Source organism: Podarcis filfolensis (genome assembly GCF_964270895.1).
Source record: "Podarcis filfolensis genome assembly, chromosome: 12".
Classification (NCBI taxonomy): domain Eukaryota; kingdom Metazoa; phylum Chordata; class Lepidosauria; order Squamata; family Lacertidae; genus Podarcis; species Podarcis filfolensis.
The window spans coordinates 34,876,260-34,893,136 of record NC_139614.1 but is presented as its reverse complement, the minus strand read 5'-3'; the positions used below and the strand labels follow the sequence as shown (position 1 = coordinate 34,893,136).

Below are 16,877 nucleotides of genomic sequence, written 5' to 3'. Positions count from 1 at the left end.
AGAAGCTGGGGCCCAACAATGGGAGCTCACCCTGTCGCGGGGATTCAAACCACTGACCTTCTGATTGGCAAGCCCTAGGCTCTGTGGTTTAGACCACAGTGCCACTTGCGTCATCAAGAAACAGTATACCTACCTTAAAACACACAGGTCTAGTACTGCTTGGATGCCATTCATTTGGACATGCAGGCAGAGGAGTTGGTTTGGGAGCAGGAGTTGTTGTCACACCATCTGCCCATCGTTTGCAAATGAAGGCTGCCTTCTCCTCACAGTTCACAACATCCCACAATCCAGCTGCAGTCCCAGTTCTCATGGCAACACAGCCGGGTTGTTGCCCTTTTGGAAGTACAAGAAAAGTTCAGTTGAGCCTTGTTCTTCACAGATATTCAAAACAATTGGAGAAAGCCTTTGTGAAATACCATTCCTGATGGACTTCAGGCAATACCTACCAGGCATTCCTGAGTTCCAGTGGGTGAACAGAACACCGTCTCCATTTGTCCAGTTGAATGTCCCTGGTTGCTCTACATATGAAAGGCCGATCCAGAAATATTTTTCAGAATGAAGTCCAACTAGACTAGTCAGGAAGGCCTGTTCATATCTGTGGAGAAGAATATGTAATCAATTCTTTCGAATTATTTTAAATTTCCTATATTTTAAAACTAAATTGATGGCCTACCACAGGACAGTTCTCTTCCTGTTGAAGTACAGAGCCTAGCAGGATAATGGACAGGTCACAGTGGAGAAAGGGATGTGTCTAAACCAATAGATCCACTATCACTAAGCAATATACCTGCATGTTGCATCTATCTATACAATTCAGTCTACAGCAATTTTACAAGTGAAAAACAAAAAATACAAGTGCATCCAGGCAAATAACTGAAGCAGAAGAATCTCAGCCCAGGCTGCACATTAGGCGACTTGTGTAACATACATATAGGATTAGGGATTTTATAAGGAATTCTAGAAAACATTCACTCACTTGAGAAAGAAAAACACTGGATTTGAAAGTCTTCCCACCACACAAGGACAATACAGGCAGCAACCATTATAGGCACAGCCAATATGCGTGCGACTGTGCATGCATGCATCACGTTGAACCTGGAAGTGACCCAAACCCCATACAAAAATGGGCAGAACAGGGTGGGGGCAGAGGAGAATGAGGTGTTTGCAGGCTTTTTCAGTGGTGTTTCAAATATATGTAATTTCACTTAGACACACAGTGCCCCGTGTAAACTGGGAGTTGCATGTAATGAAATCAGTGACAAGGAGTGCAAGGTCCATGCAGTGCAGAAGTTTCAGGAAAGTGAGGCAAGCCACAGATTGCAAATCAAGTAGGAAATTCACAAGAAACATAGAGCAGCTAATTCAAGAAAGTAGCTTAGTCACGGGCTACAGGTCAAATCTTAATATTCATTATGTGACAAAGAAATATAGCAATTACACATTTCACTCACATAAAACACATATGGTTGTTAGTCCTGTTCACAATAGAGTAGACCCATTGAAATTAATGAGCACGGATAATTTATGTCCATCAGCAAGTTTAATGTGAGCAAACCTTAGCTGGAAACAACCCATAGTCACAAGAAAAGTAATCATTTCTCTTTCATGTCCAGCAAAGGGAAGAAGAAAGGAATACAGTATATGGCCTCCAAACAGCAAGACCATTTAGTTTTGATACCTGTTTTCCACAGAAGTCAAAGATCCGTGATTTGCTGCACATGATGTCTTTGCTTCTGAAAATGTTGCAGATGTTTGTTCAATTAAGTAACAGTAGAAACCATGCCTTCTCCAGCCCTGTTGACATAGAAGAACCAACAACCATATGTTACCACAATATTACCAGGATGGAGACATTGCGTTTATTTTAATGGTGCTGCTGAACATTTACTGAGATGAGAATCACATCCACCACTAGACATCATAGAACTTATACAGAGTTCTCCTATATGTTGCCAGGGACAATGATGTCATCACCCCTAACAGTGCACGAACTCGCAGTGCTTCTTTTTTATTGGATAGGTCAATGAATCAGAGACCTTCAGCATTGTTGCCAGTAATTTGCTACCCCAGCCAATATGACAATCTTTATTATTTTTTGCCCTTTTGGAAATTGCAGTAGTGTGAAACCAAAAAGTGAAAACAGAACAATCCTGATATATAACTAAGGGATAAAGTAGAAACTTTACATTTAAATACCTTAACAATGAAAGACTGATAAAGAGCCTTGAATGTACACATAGAGGCTCCAAGGCATATGCATAAGCTTCCCTTGTCCAATACTTTTCTCTGACTCAGGAAATGCTCCATGTATTAAATAGAGGATCTTCAAATGCACGCAGGGCGCTATCTGAATCGCAAAACGTTTTGTGTGGAATTCACTAGGGACAAATGTAAGGTTCTGCACTTAGGCAGAAAGAACCAGCTGCACCAATATAAGACAGGGGACACCTGGATTGTCAGTAGTACATGTGAAAAGCATCTAGGGGTCTTAGTAGACTACAAGCTTAACATGAGTCAACAATGTGATACAGCAAAAAGAAAGAAAGAAAGAAAGAAAGAAAGAAAGAAAGAAAGAGAAAGAAAGAAAAGAAAAGAAATAAGCTAATGCTATTCTAGGTTGCATCAACAGAGGTATTGTGTCCAGATAAAAGGAATTTACAGCACTGCTCTATTCTGCCTTGGTCAGACCACACCTGGAATCCTGTGTCCAATTCTGGGCACCACAATTTGAGAAGCATATTGGCCAGCTGGAATGTGTGCAGAGGAGGGTGACCAAGATGATCAAGGGTCTGGAAATCAAGCCTTATGAGGAATGGTTGAGGGAGCTGGGTATTTTTAGCCAGGGAAAGAGGAGATACGATAGCCATCCTCAAATATCTAAAGGGCTGTCACATGGAAGATGGGCAAGCTTGTTTTCTCCTGCTCTGGAGGGCAAGACTTGTATTCTGATTACAAGAATGGAGATCAGGAAAAATGTCTGACAGTAAGAGCTGTTAGACAGTGGGCTCCCTTGAGAGATGGTGGACTATCCTTCATTGAAGGTTTTTAAGCAGAGGCTGGATGGCCATCTGTCATGGATGCTTTAGTTGAGATTCCTGCATTACAGGGAGTTGGCTAGATGACCCTTTGGGTCCCTTCCAACTGTACAATTCTATGATTCTATGACAACCCCAAAGAACACACACAGTTCCATAAGCACATGAGGGCTCGATTTGAAGTGTGGTTACTGGCTATAATCCAGATGTGAAGCTTCCTTGGTTCCAAGTAAATTTGATTAAGCTTAGCATTTGATACCTTGGAGACCAGCACAGATTTATAAGAATGTCTCTTCCTGTTATGGACAGTGGGAGGATGGTATAATGCGTAACTGCTGGAACTGCCCTCATGAGGAGCAGGGCCTTTGAAAAAGTTGCCCCAAGGCACTGCAAATTCCTCCCTGAGATCTGCATTTGCTTTTATTTATTTGCCTTCCAGAGGGTGTGCAAAACACATTTATTCTCTTTGGCCTTGGTTTTATACATTTTTAGCAGTGGTGCCGGACTCCCGAGTTTACTTTATTTTGCTTTATTTATCATTGTTTGCTACCTTAAGTACTAGCAGTGCAGCTAATAAATTGTTATTCTCAATAAATAAACAAATAAAAGAAAGAGAAATTTAAGTAACAGGAAACCCTCTAGGACAACAGTCTAGATCTTCCCATTGCTAGCAGTAAAAAATAAAAGAAGTGAGGAAAGCTAATGGTGTTGTAGTTGCTGAAGATGGGAGAATGCGATTGAAGAAGGGCAAGCAATTGGTGTGTATGTGGGAGAGAGAAACTGTACAGCTCATCTCAAGGCTAGAGGTGCCTCTGCATCACTGGGCAACAAATCCTTATAGACTCTTATAGAATAGAATATTAAGAATAGAAATGGATGGCATATATGCTTACTTCACTTTTTAAACTACGACGTGGTTGACTTTATACTTACTTTTTGGCAATTTGGATCAGCAGTTTCAGGTTCTTCAGAAATAATTGCCAAAGGTGCTCTTTTACAGATGTAACCAAGTTCCTCTTCACAAAAATTATCTGCCCAGTATCCATTCTGTAGATGGAAAGGGGAAGAAATGCGTATCTCAATGAAGGAGGGTAAACTATCTTTACACTTTCTCGTTTTCTTGATGCAAAGTTTTCTATTGTTGCACAAGGGGGACAGCTGTACAAAACGCCCATTACATATGCACTGCTCTGAATTCTACAGCCTCTTCAATAATGCATTTCTATACTGAGAAAAAAGAATAAGTTGTGAGACTGTGAGTGGTGGTGCAGATAACGAGCTAAAATGGCACTCTACCCCCGGCCTAAACCAATAATACCAAGAAAAAAGGATTAGAGAGAGATTTATTTCAAGCCTGTTAACAATAAACAAAGTCAGGTTTCAGCCTGCAAAAAATTGGTAGCATTTGAAAATACATTTCTATCCCAATTGGAGAACTCAAAGTGAGGTGGCCTAATTCCCACCTTTGTAGACGTTTCAAATATAAAATTCAGATTTCTATTATCTTGTCTTTAAAAATGCGTTGTTTAGGTTTGTTTGCAGATCATGCATATTATTTTACTTTGCAAAATGTATTCTTTGATTTATTTTTACTAATTGTGTAATTTATTTTAATTTTTCTAATTATGGGAAGGTACTCTTAGTGATGCCCAGAAGCATAACCACCAGAGTGATGGCACAATCATGTCTGCTAGAAGCTTCCTCTTTAAAAAAGAAAAAGAAAGAAGGCGAGATTCTCAAGAAGATCATTTTTCATGTAGTGGTATGGAAACAATGCTAATTATGACTAACAATGGATGGGATGCAAATCACTGTCTCCTTACACCCCTAGTTCTCCTAGAATTGCAATGTATACAATTAGCTTTCAACAAGAGCAGCTGGCATGGTGGGGAGGGTCTTGTGGAGTCACCCAGCTTACACCAATTATGCTGCTTACCTGGACAGTACAAGGACAGTGTAGGAAAGTTTGGTGTGCACTAGTACAGCTGTGGGAGTGTCAGATTAGCTGTCGGCATATTTGTTTGGTCTTTCACACAAAGACGAATCCAAGGGAAATACATCTCTATTAGCATTCCTTATTTTTACCTCCCCATTCATGAATACGCAGTCGTTTTGCACATCATTTATGTGTGTGGGTTTTCCTTTCTGCCACTTGGTGAGTCTCACTGTAGATCCATCACTCCATTCAAAATACATCTGAGTCTTCCGGTCATTCAGTCCTATCCATAGACTATCCTCCGGCTCTAAGAACACAAATTCATCACATTATTTACTCCCTGACTTTAGTTACAAATAACTCGGGCGTGGAACAGGATCCTGTGCTACACAGCTCTGTGGGGTACAAATGGGGAATTAGCACCCAATTGGACACGTTAATGTCCCCTCAGTGGAGGGGAACCATTTTCAGCCAGAGATCCAGAATATCTTTCGAGGAGCATTGCCAGTTGTGGGTTGGGCCAAAAACACGAGTGGGTGGTGCAATGCTACATTTCAGTCACACATAACTTATGGGTTTTTGCACACCCATGTGCAGTGAGCCCCCCTGTGGAAGGTAGCGGCAAGTGATGGCAGGAGGAACAAAGATGCCACAACAACTTTGGGGGATTAAAAATTAGCCAGAACTTTATTGATTACAGATGTAGGTAGGCTTAGGCACTGGCTGTGTATTGGCTAGGAGAAGGCTGAAGTTAGGGCAGGGTCATGCCTGAGGTTAAGGGCCACCTCAAGATGTGGGTCAACTAAGGTGGCCTGCCCTGGGCTGCAATTGGAAGCCCAGCTGCTCCCCACTTGGCTTCAGGACAGAACTTTGATTCTGACCACTTTTCCAGGATACCCTGAGATATCGCACCTGCTTGTGGTCGGGGTGGTCCACCATGTCAGCCTGCACACAAAGACAGACTAAAGATTCCACCCAATACCTTATCTGCTGAAAGATGTGATGATTACTATTAGGAAGACAGAAACCCCAAACAGGCCAAATTTTTTTGCAGGTAAATTCCTTCCCAGTCCCTAATACAGCGACCATTTTGAACCACAGCAAAGTCTTCAAAACGAGGTGCCCAAGGAACAGTATATAGGGTTGGTGGGAAGGCTATTTTCTTCTGCTGACTGCACTGACAGTCCAATGCTCAGCAGGCTTTTAATTTTCCAGAGGTGGACCAGAGTGAAGACTAGCACTCGGGTCTGCTGCTCCAACCACCCCTCCAGGGTCTTGATTGGCCCAGAATATTTAGAATTTTGACAGACAATCCCATCATCCTGCGCAGCTGGCTGAGGAGTATTCCAATGGCCAGCTGTGAGGGCAAAATGATCTTTTCTGCTCCTGGGGAGATGTGCTAGGACTGCAACTGCCACCCACCCTGAATTTTAGGTGAGTGACCCTTGCAGCCATACTGTCTTCTCCATCTAGGCAAGCAAGAGCCATTACCAGCAAAGCAAAAGCTCTTGTGGTGGATGTTGAACACATCCAGTGCGTGTCGCCTACGGAGAGCCCCAAAAGCTAGACGGAGAGCCCAGGCCTAAATTCTCCCCCCCCCCCCGGGCAAGCCAAAAAGTTTATTTTGGAGTGTCAGTCACATAATGCAGTATTACAGATGCAGTAGCATCTTCACTAACCTGGTACCCTCCAATGTTTTAGAATACGACTCCCATCATCCCTGCCCATTGGTTATGCTGAAATGTATAGGGTTTGTAGTTCAAAACATCAGGATGGAACCAGGCTGAGGAAGGCTGTAATAGTCAGTGCCATATCTCACATTTGACATTTTTGTGTCCCATATTCATCATCATCATCATCATCATCACAACAACAACAACAACAGACAATCCCTCCAAAATATTTTTAATCAGGGAAGGGGTCCCAATAACTTTCCATTCCAGCATGTGGCAACAACAAAACATAAGAAGAGCCTGCTGGTCCATCTAGTCCAGCATCCTGTTTTCACAGTGGCCAACAAGATGCCTCTGGGAAACCAGCAAGCAGGATTTGAGCACAAGAGCAAACTCTCCCCTCCTGTGGCTTCCAGCAACTGGTATTCAGAAGCATTGCTACCTCCAACTGTGGAGGCAGAGAATAGCCATCATGGCTCGTAGCCATCAGTAGCCCTCTTTCCCACAAATTTGTTTAATCCTCTTTTAAAATCATCCACGTTGGTGGCCATCACTGCCTCCTTTGGGAGCGAGTTCCATAATTAACTCTGAGTGGCCTGAAGAAGTCCTTTCTTCTATCTGTCCTGAATCTTCAAAAACTCTCTTCCCCTTTATCTCACATATATCTTGGATACCAGGAGAACAGAACTTTCTGGATATGCTTACGGTAGCCTAGCTGAGAAATGATGAAGCTGTGTTCTTCAATGTTGTGTATACTTATTAAGTCTCCACCTTCCTTTCGACAGGATGATAGTGCCTGCAGCCACGTCTTGAGGTGTCTGTAAAGGCGGTAACAGTGGCCTTCATATGGAGCCCAGCCATCTGAACATTTAATAGGCTTTGACCGGCCTAAAAAGAGAAAAATCATATTTAAGATAGCATGACTGGATGGATTTCCTTAAAAAAACAACAACTGCAAGCTCAGGTACACTGAGCTCACTGCCTGGTGCCTTGCATACATGATTTTTTTAAAAAACCCCAGCAACCAGGGCTATGTCCTTGGATCAAAACAGGCCACAACTTTATTGATTGCAGATGTAAATGAATTTGGCTCAGGCATTGGGTGATTCTCTGTTCAGTCAGCTGGTCTGCTGACTGCTGGCGATGGGGTCAATTCTGAGATAGGAATGCCCTATGACTTACGCCAAATAGGAGCAACCCATCAGAATCGCCACCTAGGGGAGTGCTATGGTCCTCAACCCCCATCTGGGCTTATGAGCACCTCTCTTAGGATACCTTTAACAGGGTACCCCAATTTCCTGGAAGGCAAACCCAAAGAACAGCACCCCTTTTGATTAATTACTATGGATCCTACCCAGTGCCTTAACTGCTACGCAACCTGCTCTCTCTCACACATATACACACAGTCCTTAGAAATTATGCATTGTCAATTAATCCAATGACAGAATTTGGGACTGAGACAAACGTCATGTATGATGCAGAAGGGGACTTCACATAGCCCCTTTACTGGGGTCTACCAGACTTAACCCTGGCAACATGGGGCTCCCTCATCCCAGGAAAGTTGTTGAACAGGTCCTAGGTTTGCACCAGGTCACGAGAAAGCACTATCATTAGCTGTACTTCAAAGTCCTGCTCAGTGTTGAAAATAGCTGCACCCGCAGAGGGTGCACCACCACAAGTGGTCAAAGCTTCTGAGGAAGAGGCTTCTGGTAAGACCCTCCCTCCTTCTGCAACCACTTCAAAACCCAGTTGAGGTAACAAAATGGTGGTGAGCCAAGTCTACAAGATCTGAGGTGGGACTGGGAAGTGGGTTTACCCTCCCCCTGTGAGGCATGTTTTATGAATTTGCACAGCTCAGTCGAGTGTAGTGAGTGGAAGTGGCAGGCCATCTGAGGAGTCCACCCTTTACTGCAGGAAATTGTGAAATTAAATCTGAAGACATCCTTCCACTTGCACAAGATCTTGAGCAAGCAGGAGCACAAGGAAATGTCATAGAACATATAAACTTTTATAGCATGGCATAAACTTGCAATCATATATTCTCAGCAGTCCTAGCAGATAGTTTCCTCAGAGGCAGGCTTTGGGAATATGGCACCCTGAGCGAGGACAAAAATTGGCATTCCCCAATATTTCTTATTTTCACATTCATTCATTCCTTATTTACTTATTTATTTATTTTGTTCCCCCTTGGCTCAGTGCCCTGTGCGGAGGAATCGCCCACACCACCATCACGGTTTTTTGCACACAACTCACAGCTTTTCAATGACTTGACTGATAATAATTATATACCACATTCATAAGGATCACAAAGGTTTACACAAAAATGTAATAATCGCAAAGTTAGGCGTAGGGGGAAGACTGTTTGAGCTTTGTACAGGAGTTCCAATATATTTCTTTCTTTTCTATAATTCCCATCTTTTTTCACAATTGAATTCTAGATTATATCCATCCCATGGAAATCTACTCAGGCACTGCCATATGTGGTCCAGGTTCCTGTAACATATGCCTTTTTAGACCACGCCTTACATCTTTACCGATAGATAACTTATTCTTGGCTACTGATAAAATATCCTCCAGCTTCTGAGTCCACTAAAATGCTTCACATTGCATACACTGCTACAAATAGCAAAACCTCCATTACTAGAGAAAAGCTTTAAGAAATATTGGACACTGGCACACTCCATAACTTATGGTACAACAATATAAAGGTAAACTTCATTCCCAGAGCAGCATCCTACCTGAAGAAATAACAGAAGTATCTAATGAAGAATTTTCTCTCTTGCAAATGTACCCAATGTTATCTTGACACTTTTTATTCTGCCATTTGCCATTTTCAGACTGCATTGATCCACAGATGTTTTCTGTTTCTGGAGATGGGCTACCTTTAAGAAAGAGTGAGAAAAACTATTTTTTTGCTTTGTCCTAACATAGCAATGTAATTAATTATTTATTTCAAGATGTTGCTTACAAGATTTTAAATACCAATACACTTTACTGATTTATTAAAGCATGTATATACAGCCCTTTTATTGAATGGGTAAGGCTTGTGTTGTTATTGTTGACATCTGTCTTGAGAGACAATAAAGTGCGCCTCTGGGGATGAACTCAAATACCTGCCGTAACAGCACCAAAATGACCTCCTTGTGGTGCAAGCCTGGACAGTGTGTATGGAAGTCCTGGGCTACCCAGATGACAAGACCCCACTCTTGGCCTTACTGGTGTGGTTCAAAAGGAAGCAGAGAAATACGTTTGACACTACTTTGGCTGCAGGAGTTGCTGGAAGCAGGTGTATAAGATGCCATCAGTGATGCAGCAAGCTGATCAGCTGCTTGTGGGGCAGGGCGAGCTGGAGCAGGATGCTCCGTGGGGCCTCCGAGAAGTCTGCCTGCCTCCTCCAACTCAGCCGACCAACAGCTGAGGGGGAGGTAGCGGGCGGACCATTTGGGGCAGCGCAGAGCCTGTGGGCGCCCAAGCCACCGTGTCACTCCCAGGAGAGTGCGCTGCAGGCCCCGCCATGAGTGCCGCCTAGCATTTTGTCACCCCCCTCAGTGGTGACACCCAGGGTAAACTGCCCCCCTGCCCCCCTGCCCCCCACTTCCTCTGCCCCTGGGTGCCATCCCACTGTCTTAGGGACTCCAGATTTGTGTCGGGCTTACTCCTTAGCCTTTTCTTCTCCCAAATATGTTGTTAAGTATAATTGCTTGGTTGACATTGAAATGGAAAATAACTCTGTATGTGTTTAAATGTGTGTTTCTTCTTCTGCTGGTACCTAAGACACTATTATGTCTTAATTGGATATATAGTACATTGAATGATGCCTATTGGAGCCCTAAAGCAGAAAATGCTGGGATGTGTAACATTTTTTGGATATGTCCTAAAATCAGAAAGTTATGGGAAGAAGTAATAATTGGCTAAGTTTTGGAGCCTCTAATATTGTTATTTGAATATGTTAAAGTTATTGTACCAAGAGGGGAGAGGTAGTTAATGCAACATTGCTGACTGCTGCCAGAATGAACATTTGTCAACACTGGGGGGGGGGGGGCAGGGGCGGAATGAGAATACCCTCCATGAGACAATGGATAACTAAACTTCAGGGCATTGGTGAGAACCAGAGAATTCCTTTGGGTAGTATCCATTCTGGATCTTATAGGCGCCAGTAAATCCCTTGAAGCATTTACCCTATTTATTTTGATTATATATTCTGTGTTTTTATATTGTGATTTTATCCTGTGAGCCACTCTGAGACCTGAAGGTATAGGGCAGAATACAATGTTTTAATAATAATAATAATAATAATAATAATAATAATAATAATAATAATACCATATGTGACTGAATACTAAATGGAGATGGCTTTCAGTATTTATTTAGTTGTGGTTCGAGTACCCGATCCCCGCGTATTGGAATGAAAACACGAGGACACGTGATATAAGGTTAATGGGCAAGAAAAGGCCACAACTTTATTGATTACAGCAAGTGAAAAGGTATTGGCTTAGGCATTGGATTACGTCAGCTGACTCCACCCCCCTCAGAGAGGGGTGAGTCTAAAACAGGGGGGTTTATTCACCAGTAGGTGGAGCCTGTTGATGCTAATCCAACTATAAGCTCTCCCCTGATGTCACCGAGGGTCATGCCATGGCCGCCCGCCACGCAGGCATCGGACAGAATACACGACCGCCAGATTCCTTTAACGGAATACCCAAAATTGAAGGCACAGGCGATGGCCACACCTAGCCCTTCGACACACCACAACACATTATTCCAATGCCTAACCTGCCCACCAATACCACGAAAGTTGTGACGATTGCTATGAGGTAGGCGAAAAAACCAAAAAGCCTAATGCCAAATGGAAAAATTCCTACCAGCCCCCCCCCCCCCGGACAACCAGAGCAACCAACCTAAGGTCCATAGCAAGGCCAAAAGAAAACTGAGACCCTGAGCTCTAAGGGAGTGGAGGGTGGGTGACTCGCGACGGGACGACGAAAAGTGAGGCCAGAAGGCTGGTGCCACAGCAATTTAGGCTGCTAAACACGCCCCCTCGCAGGCACCTGGTTGGGTGCCTGCCCGTGGGCGTGGGCACCAGCCAGGTGAGTGGGAGGCAGGGGGCTATCGCCCCCTGCTTGAGGCGGAGTCCGGCTCCCGACCACAACCACTCCCCTCTCTTGCAGGAGGAGAGTCTTTGTTGGCATGCCAATGTTTACTCACCTGGAGCCCAGTTTAAATATCTGAAAGGACGATTGCCAATCCACTGCCACCCACTCTCAACATCGAAAGAGTTCAATCCAATCCAGTAGTCATTTTTCTTATCATTTATTAATCCTATTCAAGGAAAAGAATATCAGTCATACTGAATCACTGCCACAGGCACATGATGTCTGCAGCTGCTGTAGGGAGGGCTGACAGAGTGGACACAGGATACTGGTATTGGGTTGAATTAGGCCACAGAACGGCCGGAGGTGGGGGGGTACCATCTCCTCCCCTGGCTGGGCAGGAACATGGAGGCCTCCTGGGCCCAGCTGCAGTCACACTGTGTGGCAAACACCCTCCTCCGGAGCCCCAGGTAAGCAGATATTATGTAGCATGAGGTTTATAGTTAGGAAGCTGGAGGCAGGGGCCAATGAGAAAATGAAAGAAATACAGTGGAACTTTGGAAGCCAAACACCTTGCAACTCGAACATTCCTGTCCCAAACGATCGAAAACCGGAAGTGAATGTTCCAGTTTTTGAACGATTTTTGGAAGCCGAACTTCCAGCATGGCTTCAGTGGCTTCTGAGTGGCTGCAGGAAGCTCCTGCAGCCAATTGGAAGCTGTGCCTTGGTTCTCAAACTCGAATAGACTCCTGGAACACATTCCGTTCAAGAACCAAGGTATGACCATACTCATTTTTATGCTTCTAGGGCAGAAATTAGATGGAACATTTTGTCCAGTATGCAGGTACAATGCTTCATCATCTTCAACCAACACAATCCTATACGCAGTTCCTCATACAGTTGTTAAAGACACAGAAGAACTACCAGATCCTTTGGTAACCTGAGATAACGGATAACCTGTGTGGGGATTGTTCGAAACTCCTCTGGGGTGAGGTTACTTCTTATATAATGTTTATGAAGTTGCTGTCTATAGTTGAGATGGTATTGACTAATTAGTAGATTATCACAGGACACCAATTGCTTCTTCAGGTATGCCTTGTTATGTCCTACCTGTCAGGTATGCTTGTTCTTGTAAATCGGTGATGCTCAATAATTCTGCATTCTGTTGCTGGCAACTTTTGCTTGCTTGGTACCATGTTAAAGCTGAGTAGGAATTGATCTGATACAGATCCCCTGTCCAATGGTTTCTGGTCCAGAAAAATTCATCATCTGTAAGCATTGTTAACATTAACATCAAATTATAAAATTACCAATGGTGAAGCTAAATCTACAAGTGAGATACATTTGATGACTTAACATTCCACTTATCAAAAGAATACCTCAAACATTATGGAGAAACATAGAAGCTTATGTGATACTTGGGCAGCATCACTGGACCTCACTCCATAATCAGAGGGCTTCTCAAGCCCCATATTCATGCATTCAGTGTCGATATCTGCAAGGGAGAAACATGGATACCTGCCCCCAGGTCCTGGAACTGTGTCTGCAATCAGGCCATCACAGCATACAAATTTAATAAATAAAAACAATAATAAATAATGTGTGGCCTGTACTACCCCAGCAGTGGTGTTCCTTGGGGTCTCAAATTTCAATGGCACCCTAGGCAATGCCAAAATTCTACCTCACCTCCTCCTTTCATGATCCATTCTAAATAATCATGTGGCATCCCTGGCAGAGCTCCTGAGGGTGTGCACCCAGTGTGACTGAACCTGTAGAGCTTCCCTAAATTCACCTTTGACCCCAGAGCTCCCCTCACCTCACTTTTTTTTGTCACACCCCACTCCATAAAAACACAAATCATCACTGGACAGACTCCAAAATGAGAGCCAGAGCCAAGCACAAACATTCACCTTTAACATACCATTACACACGTTCCCCAAATAAGGAGGAATATATTTAATTTTAGGAGCTCCACTCATTCAAATTCCTTCTCTGCTTTGGGCTTCTTACCACAAGGAAAGAACCTGCATGCTTTGTACAATATCTGAACCCCATTCCCTCTCAGCTACTCCCCACTGAACAGCTGGTGGTTGGTAGGGGACCAGGGGACCAGATGAAATCTAGCTGCACCCTGGATTTAGCACCCTACTTCGGCTGTAGACTTTGATTTTGAAGTGAACTACATGCTTATCCCTCTCACTTTCTAATGAAGAAGTACAGGCTTCATACTGTAGGAGGCCCTGACATTATTGATATCCATTTTGTTCTGATCCACAAGGGAAAGTCCTGTCACCCCACATTTTCTGCTTAAGTTACACAATCTATAAAACAGAGAAAATAATGACTGCTTCCCTTTTCTCTTTGTAGGAGAAGCATCCCTCTAAACAGCTCATTTATGATGAAAAACTGAAAGCCTCCTATCTTATACCATCCATTGAATTTTTTTTTAGATATATATAAAAGTGCAGATTATAAATACAGTGGTACCTCTGGTTACATACGCTTCAGGTTACATACACTTCGGGCTTGTGGTGCTTCAGGTTAAGAACAGTTTCAGGTTAAGAACAGACCTCCGGAACGAATTAAGTACTTAACCCGAGGTACCACTGTAAATGAATTTTATTTGAATGAATGGGTTTAACTTTACTGGACAATATCCACAGTCCCTTTATCCACATCTGCCCATTTGACTTACTTCTTCTCAAAATTAAAGCTAGGAGTCTGGCCTCCCTTCTTCCCCAAATCTGACCCCTTTGACCCATGTGTCAAAACCCTTGCAGTCATCCCAGAAAAACAATGCAAATAAAGTAAATGCGCTGGTAAACTGCAAGTCCCACTTCAGAGCTATGCAAAGAGATAAACTTCTATATGCAACTGCATCCTGAAAATTGTCAGTATATGAGTGAAAAAATCCATAATGCAATATTAAAAGGAACAGAAGTCTGCCAATACATTTTGCCCTCTGCTTTGTTCTTGCAGCAGGGGAAAGATGTGCAGTTACACACTTTACACCAGAGCTTTCCAAACTGTATGTCACAACACATTAGTGTGTCAGTAGACGTATCATGTAAATGCTCCAGGGGCTGGAAATGGCTTACTGCATTTACACAAATCTAATGCGCCACCAAATCTAATGCACGTCTCAATTTTCAAAACCTTGAAACCAAAAAAGTATTTGCTGGAGAATGTAAATGCACCATTAAATCTAATGCACACCCTATTTTTTGCAACATAATTTGGCCAAAAAAGATGCATATTCCATTTGAGTAAATACAGTAGTTTAACTTCTGGTTACTAAACTAAATTACTGTGCCATGAAATGATGCATGTCTAAAAAGTGTGTCACCAACATTAGAAGTTTGGAAAGCTCTGCTTTACACCATACCAAACCCCTTCCCCCCTCAGCTGCTCCCCACTGAATGTTGGGAGGGGACCAGATGAAATCTGTCTTCATCCTGCATCCAGCAGCTCCTGTCACGAGGGAGCCGGCACACAGCTCATGGAGATAACTGCTGAGTAAATCCATATATGCAGAGACAGTGGCTTTTCGGTCCTTTTATTAGTATCAAACAGAATACATGGAGGCTGTGGAATGTACTCCCTTAAGCTTGAGCTGTTGCCCAGTGTGCCCACCCCTCTCCCTTGGTGCTGATTTCCTACATCCCAGACTCCTCCTGGCTGGCATGGGAATCTTTCTGTCTCTGCTTGGCTTTCTGCTCTGAGACACGAAGGGAGTGTCTTGTTCTAGGATAAGAAGGGAGCTCTACCAGGCTTTCAAGTGCCATGATGTCATTTGCATGCTGTACTGTTTCTATCACACCTGACTCCTCTCTCTGTTCAGGATTAGGGTACCTGCTAGCTTGCTCCTGTTCCCCACCCTCCATTATTTCCCAGCTCTTTGCTTCCTCTTCTGGGGTGTGTCCTGCCTCAAACCATCATGACCCTGGGTCCATACTATCTTCATCTGCCTCCTGCCTGGAAGCCTGCTGGGGCGGAGGTCTCCCCCACTCCTCTTCATCTGATTAGTTCCTGACAGCTTCCCACCTCTGGTCTAGACTTTGATTCTGGCCTGAACTGAGCTGCATACTTATAACCATCGCTTTCAAATGAAAAATGGCAGGCCTGATCCTGTAGGGTAGCCTGACATTACTGACAATTCATTTTGTTCTGACTCACAGGGGAGAGGTCCCCACCCTCCATTTTCTTCTTAAATTGCACAATCTGTACAACAGAGGCAACAGAGACAGCTTCTCTTTTCTCTTTGTAGGTGAACCATTCCTCTAAGCATCAAATATATGATGGCAAAGTAAAGGTTTAAACAAAACTTTTTAAATTGTTTACCTGCTAAATAATTATTATGGTCGGAGACCAGCTTATAAAACATACTTGGGGGTACAATCCCAGAAGGAAAACAAACATTTAAAACAATTTACAACAATAAATTTTAAATTTATAAATGCAATAAGTGTATAGACACTTAAAACTTTAAGATAAGCTACCACAGAGAGATGAAATTGTTTACCTTTTATTGGACAATATCCAGTTAAAGAGTCTCTGTCCACATCTTCAGTTGTTCCACACCAAAGTTGTCCATGATTATCATCATCTCTTATGCATTGAGCATACCATTTGTTCCGAAACTTGAATGGAAACCTACATGGGGCTCCCAAGGCATTGCCTTCTATAGTATACAGAGCTAAACGCAAATTGAACAGACTGTGTTATGCCGGACTGCTTTCAAACAGTTATAAGAATTAGCTAAAGCAGAAGAAATGAATACAAAACTCTCAATATAGAGCTCCATATATATACGCAGATGCACACATACACTTTTTTAGCAGTGTTCACATCCCTCAGGTTTTGAACATCCATTCTATTGCATCAATGCATATACGAAAACTTCCCTTTAATTGAAGTAAATAAGCAGTCCTTGGTGTGTCCAGGGAGGGTTGGAAAAGACACCTGGTTGAAACCACTACCAGTCAGTGCTGACAATAAGAGGTAGACGAACCAACATTCTGCCTTCTGACAAGGCATCTTGCTATCTTTCCAAGTCCTTCTGAAGTAGGCTGCATGGTATGCACACTCAAACACTAGTGCCCATAATGGAATGCCTATTCCAGAGTTGGGTGGCCAAATAAAC

General features: G+C 43.2%; 1 protein-coding gene across 2 annotated transcripts in view; it reads right to left on the bottom strand.

Annotated features, from left to right (window-relative positions):
- Positions 1-16,877, bottom strand: part of LOC310745934 (macrophage mannose receptor 1-like) — a 56,328-nt gene that overhangs the window by 34,840 nt on the left and 4,611 nt on the right. For both annotated transcript variants that reach the window (XM_083579243.1, XM_083579244.1), the window contains exons 3-12: positions 16,257-16,430; positions 12,845-13,003; positions 11,850-11,963; positions 9,383-9,526; positions 7,350-7,532; positions 5,121-5,278; positions 3,969-4,082; positions 1,679-1,794; positions 447-595; positions 134-333 (exon numbers count right to left, since the gene is read on the bottom strand). In XM_083579243.1, coding sequence (XP_083435369.1) covers positions 134-333; positions 447-595; positions 1,679-1,794; positions 3,969-4,082; positions 5,121-5,278; positions 7,350-7,532; positions 9,383-9,526; positions 11,850-11,963; positions 12,845-13,003; positions 16,257-16,430 — 1,511 coding nt within the window. The remainder of the gene's footprint in view (positions 1-133; positions 334-446; positions 596-1,678; positions 1,795-3,968; positions 4,083-5,120; positions 5,279-7,349; positions 7,533-9,382; positions 9,527-11,849; positions 11,964-12,844; positions 13,004-16,256; positions 16,431-16,877) is intronic.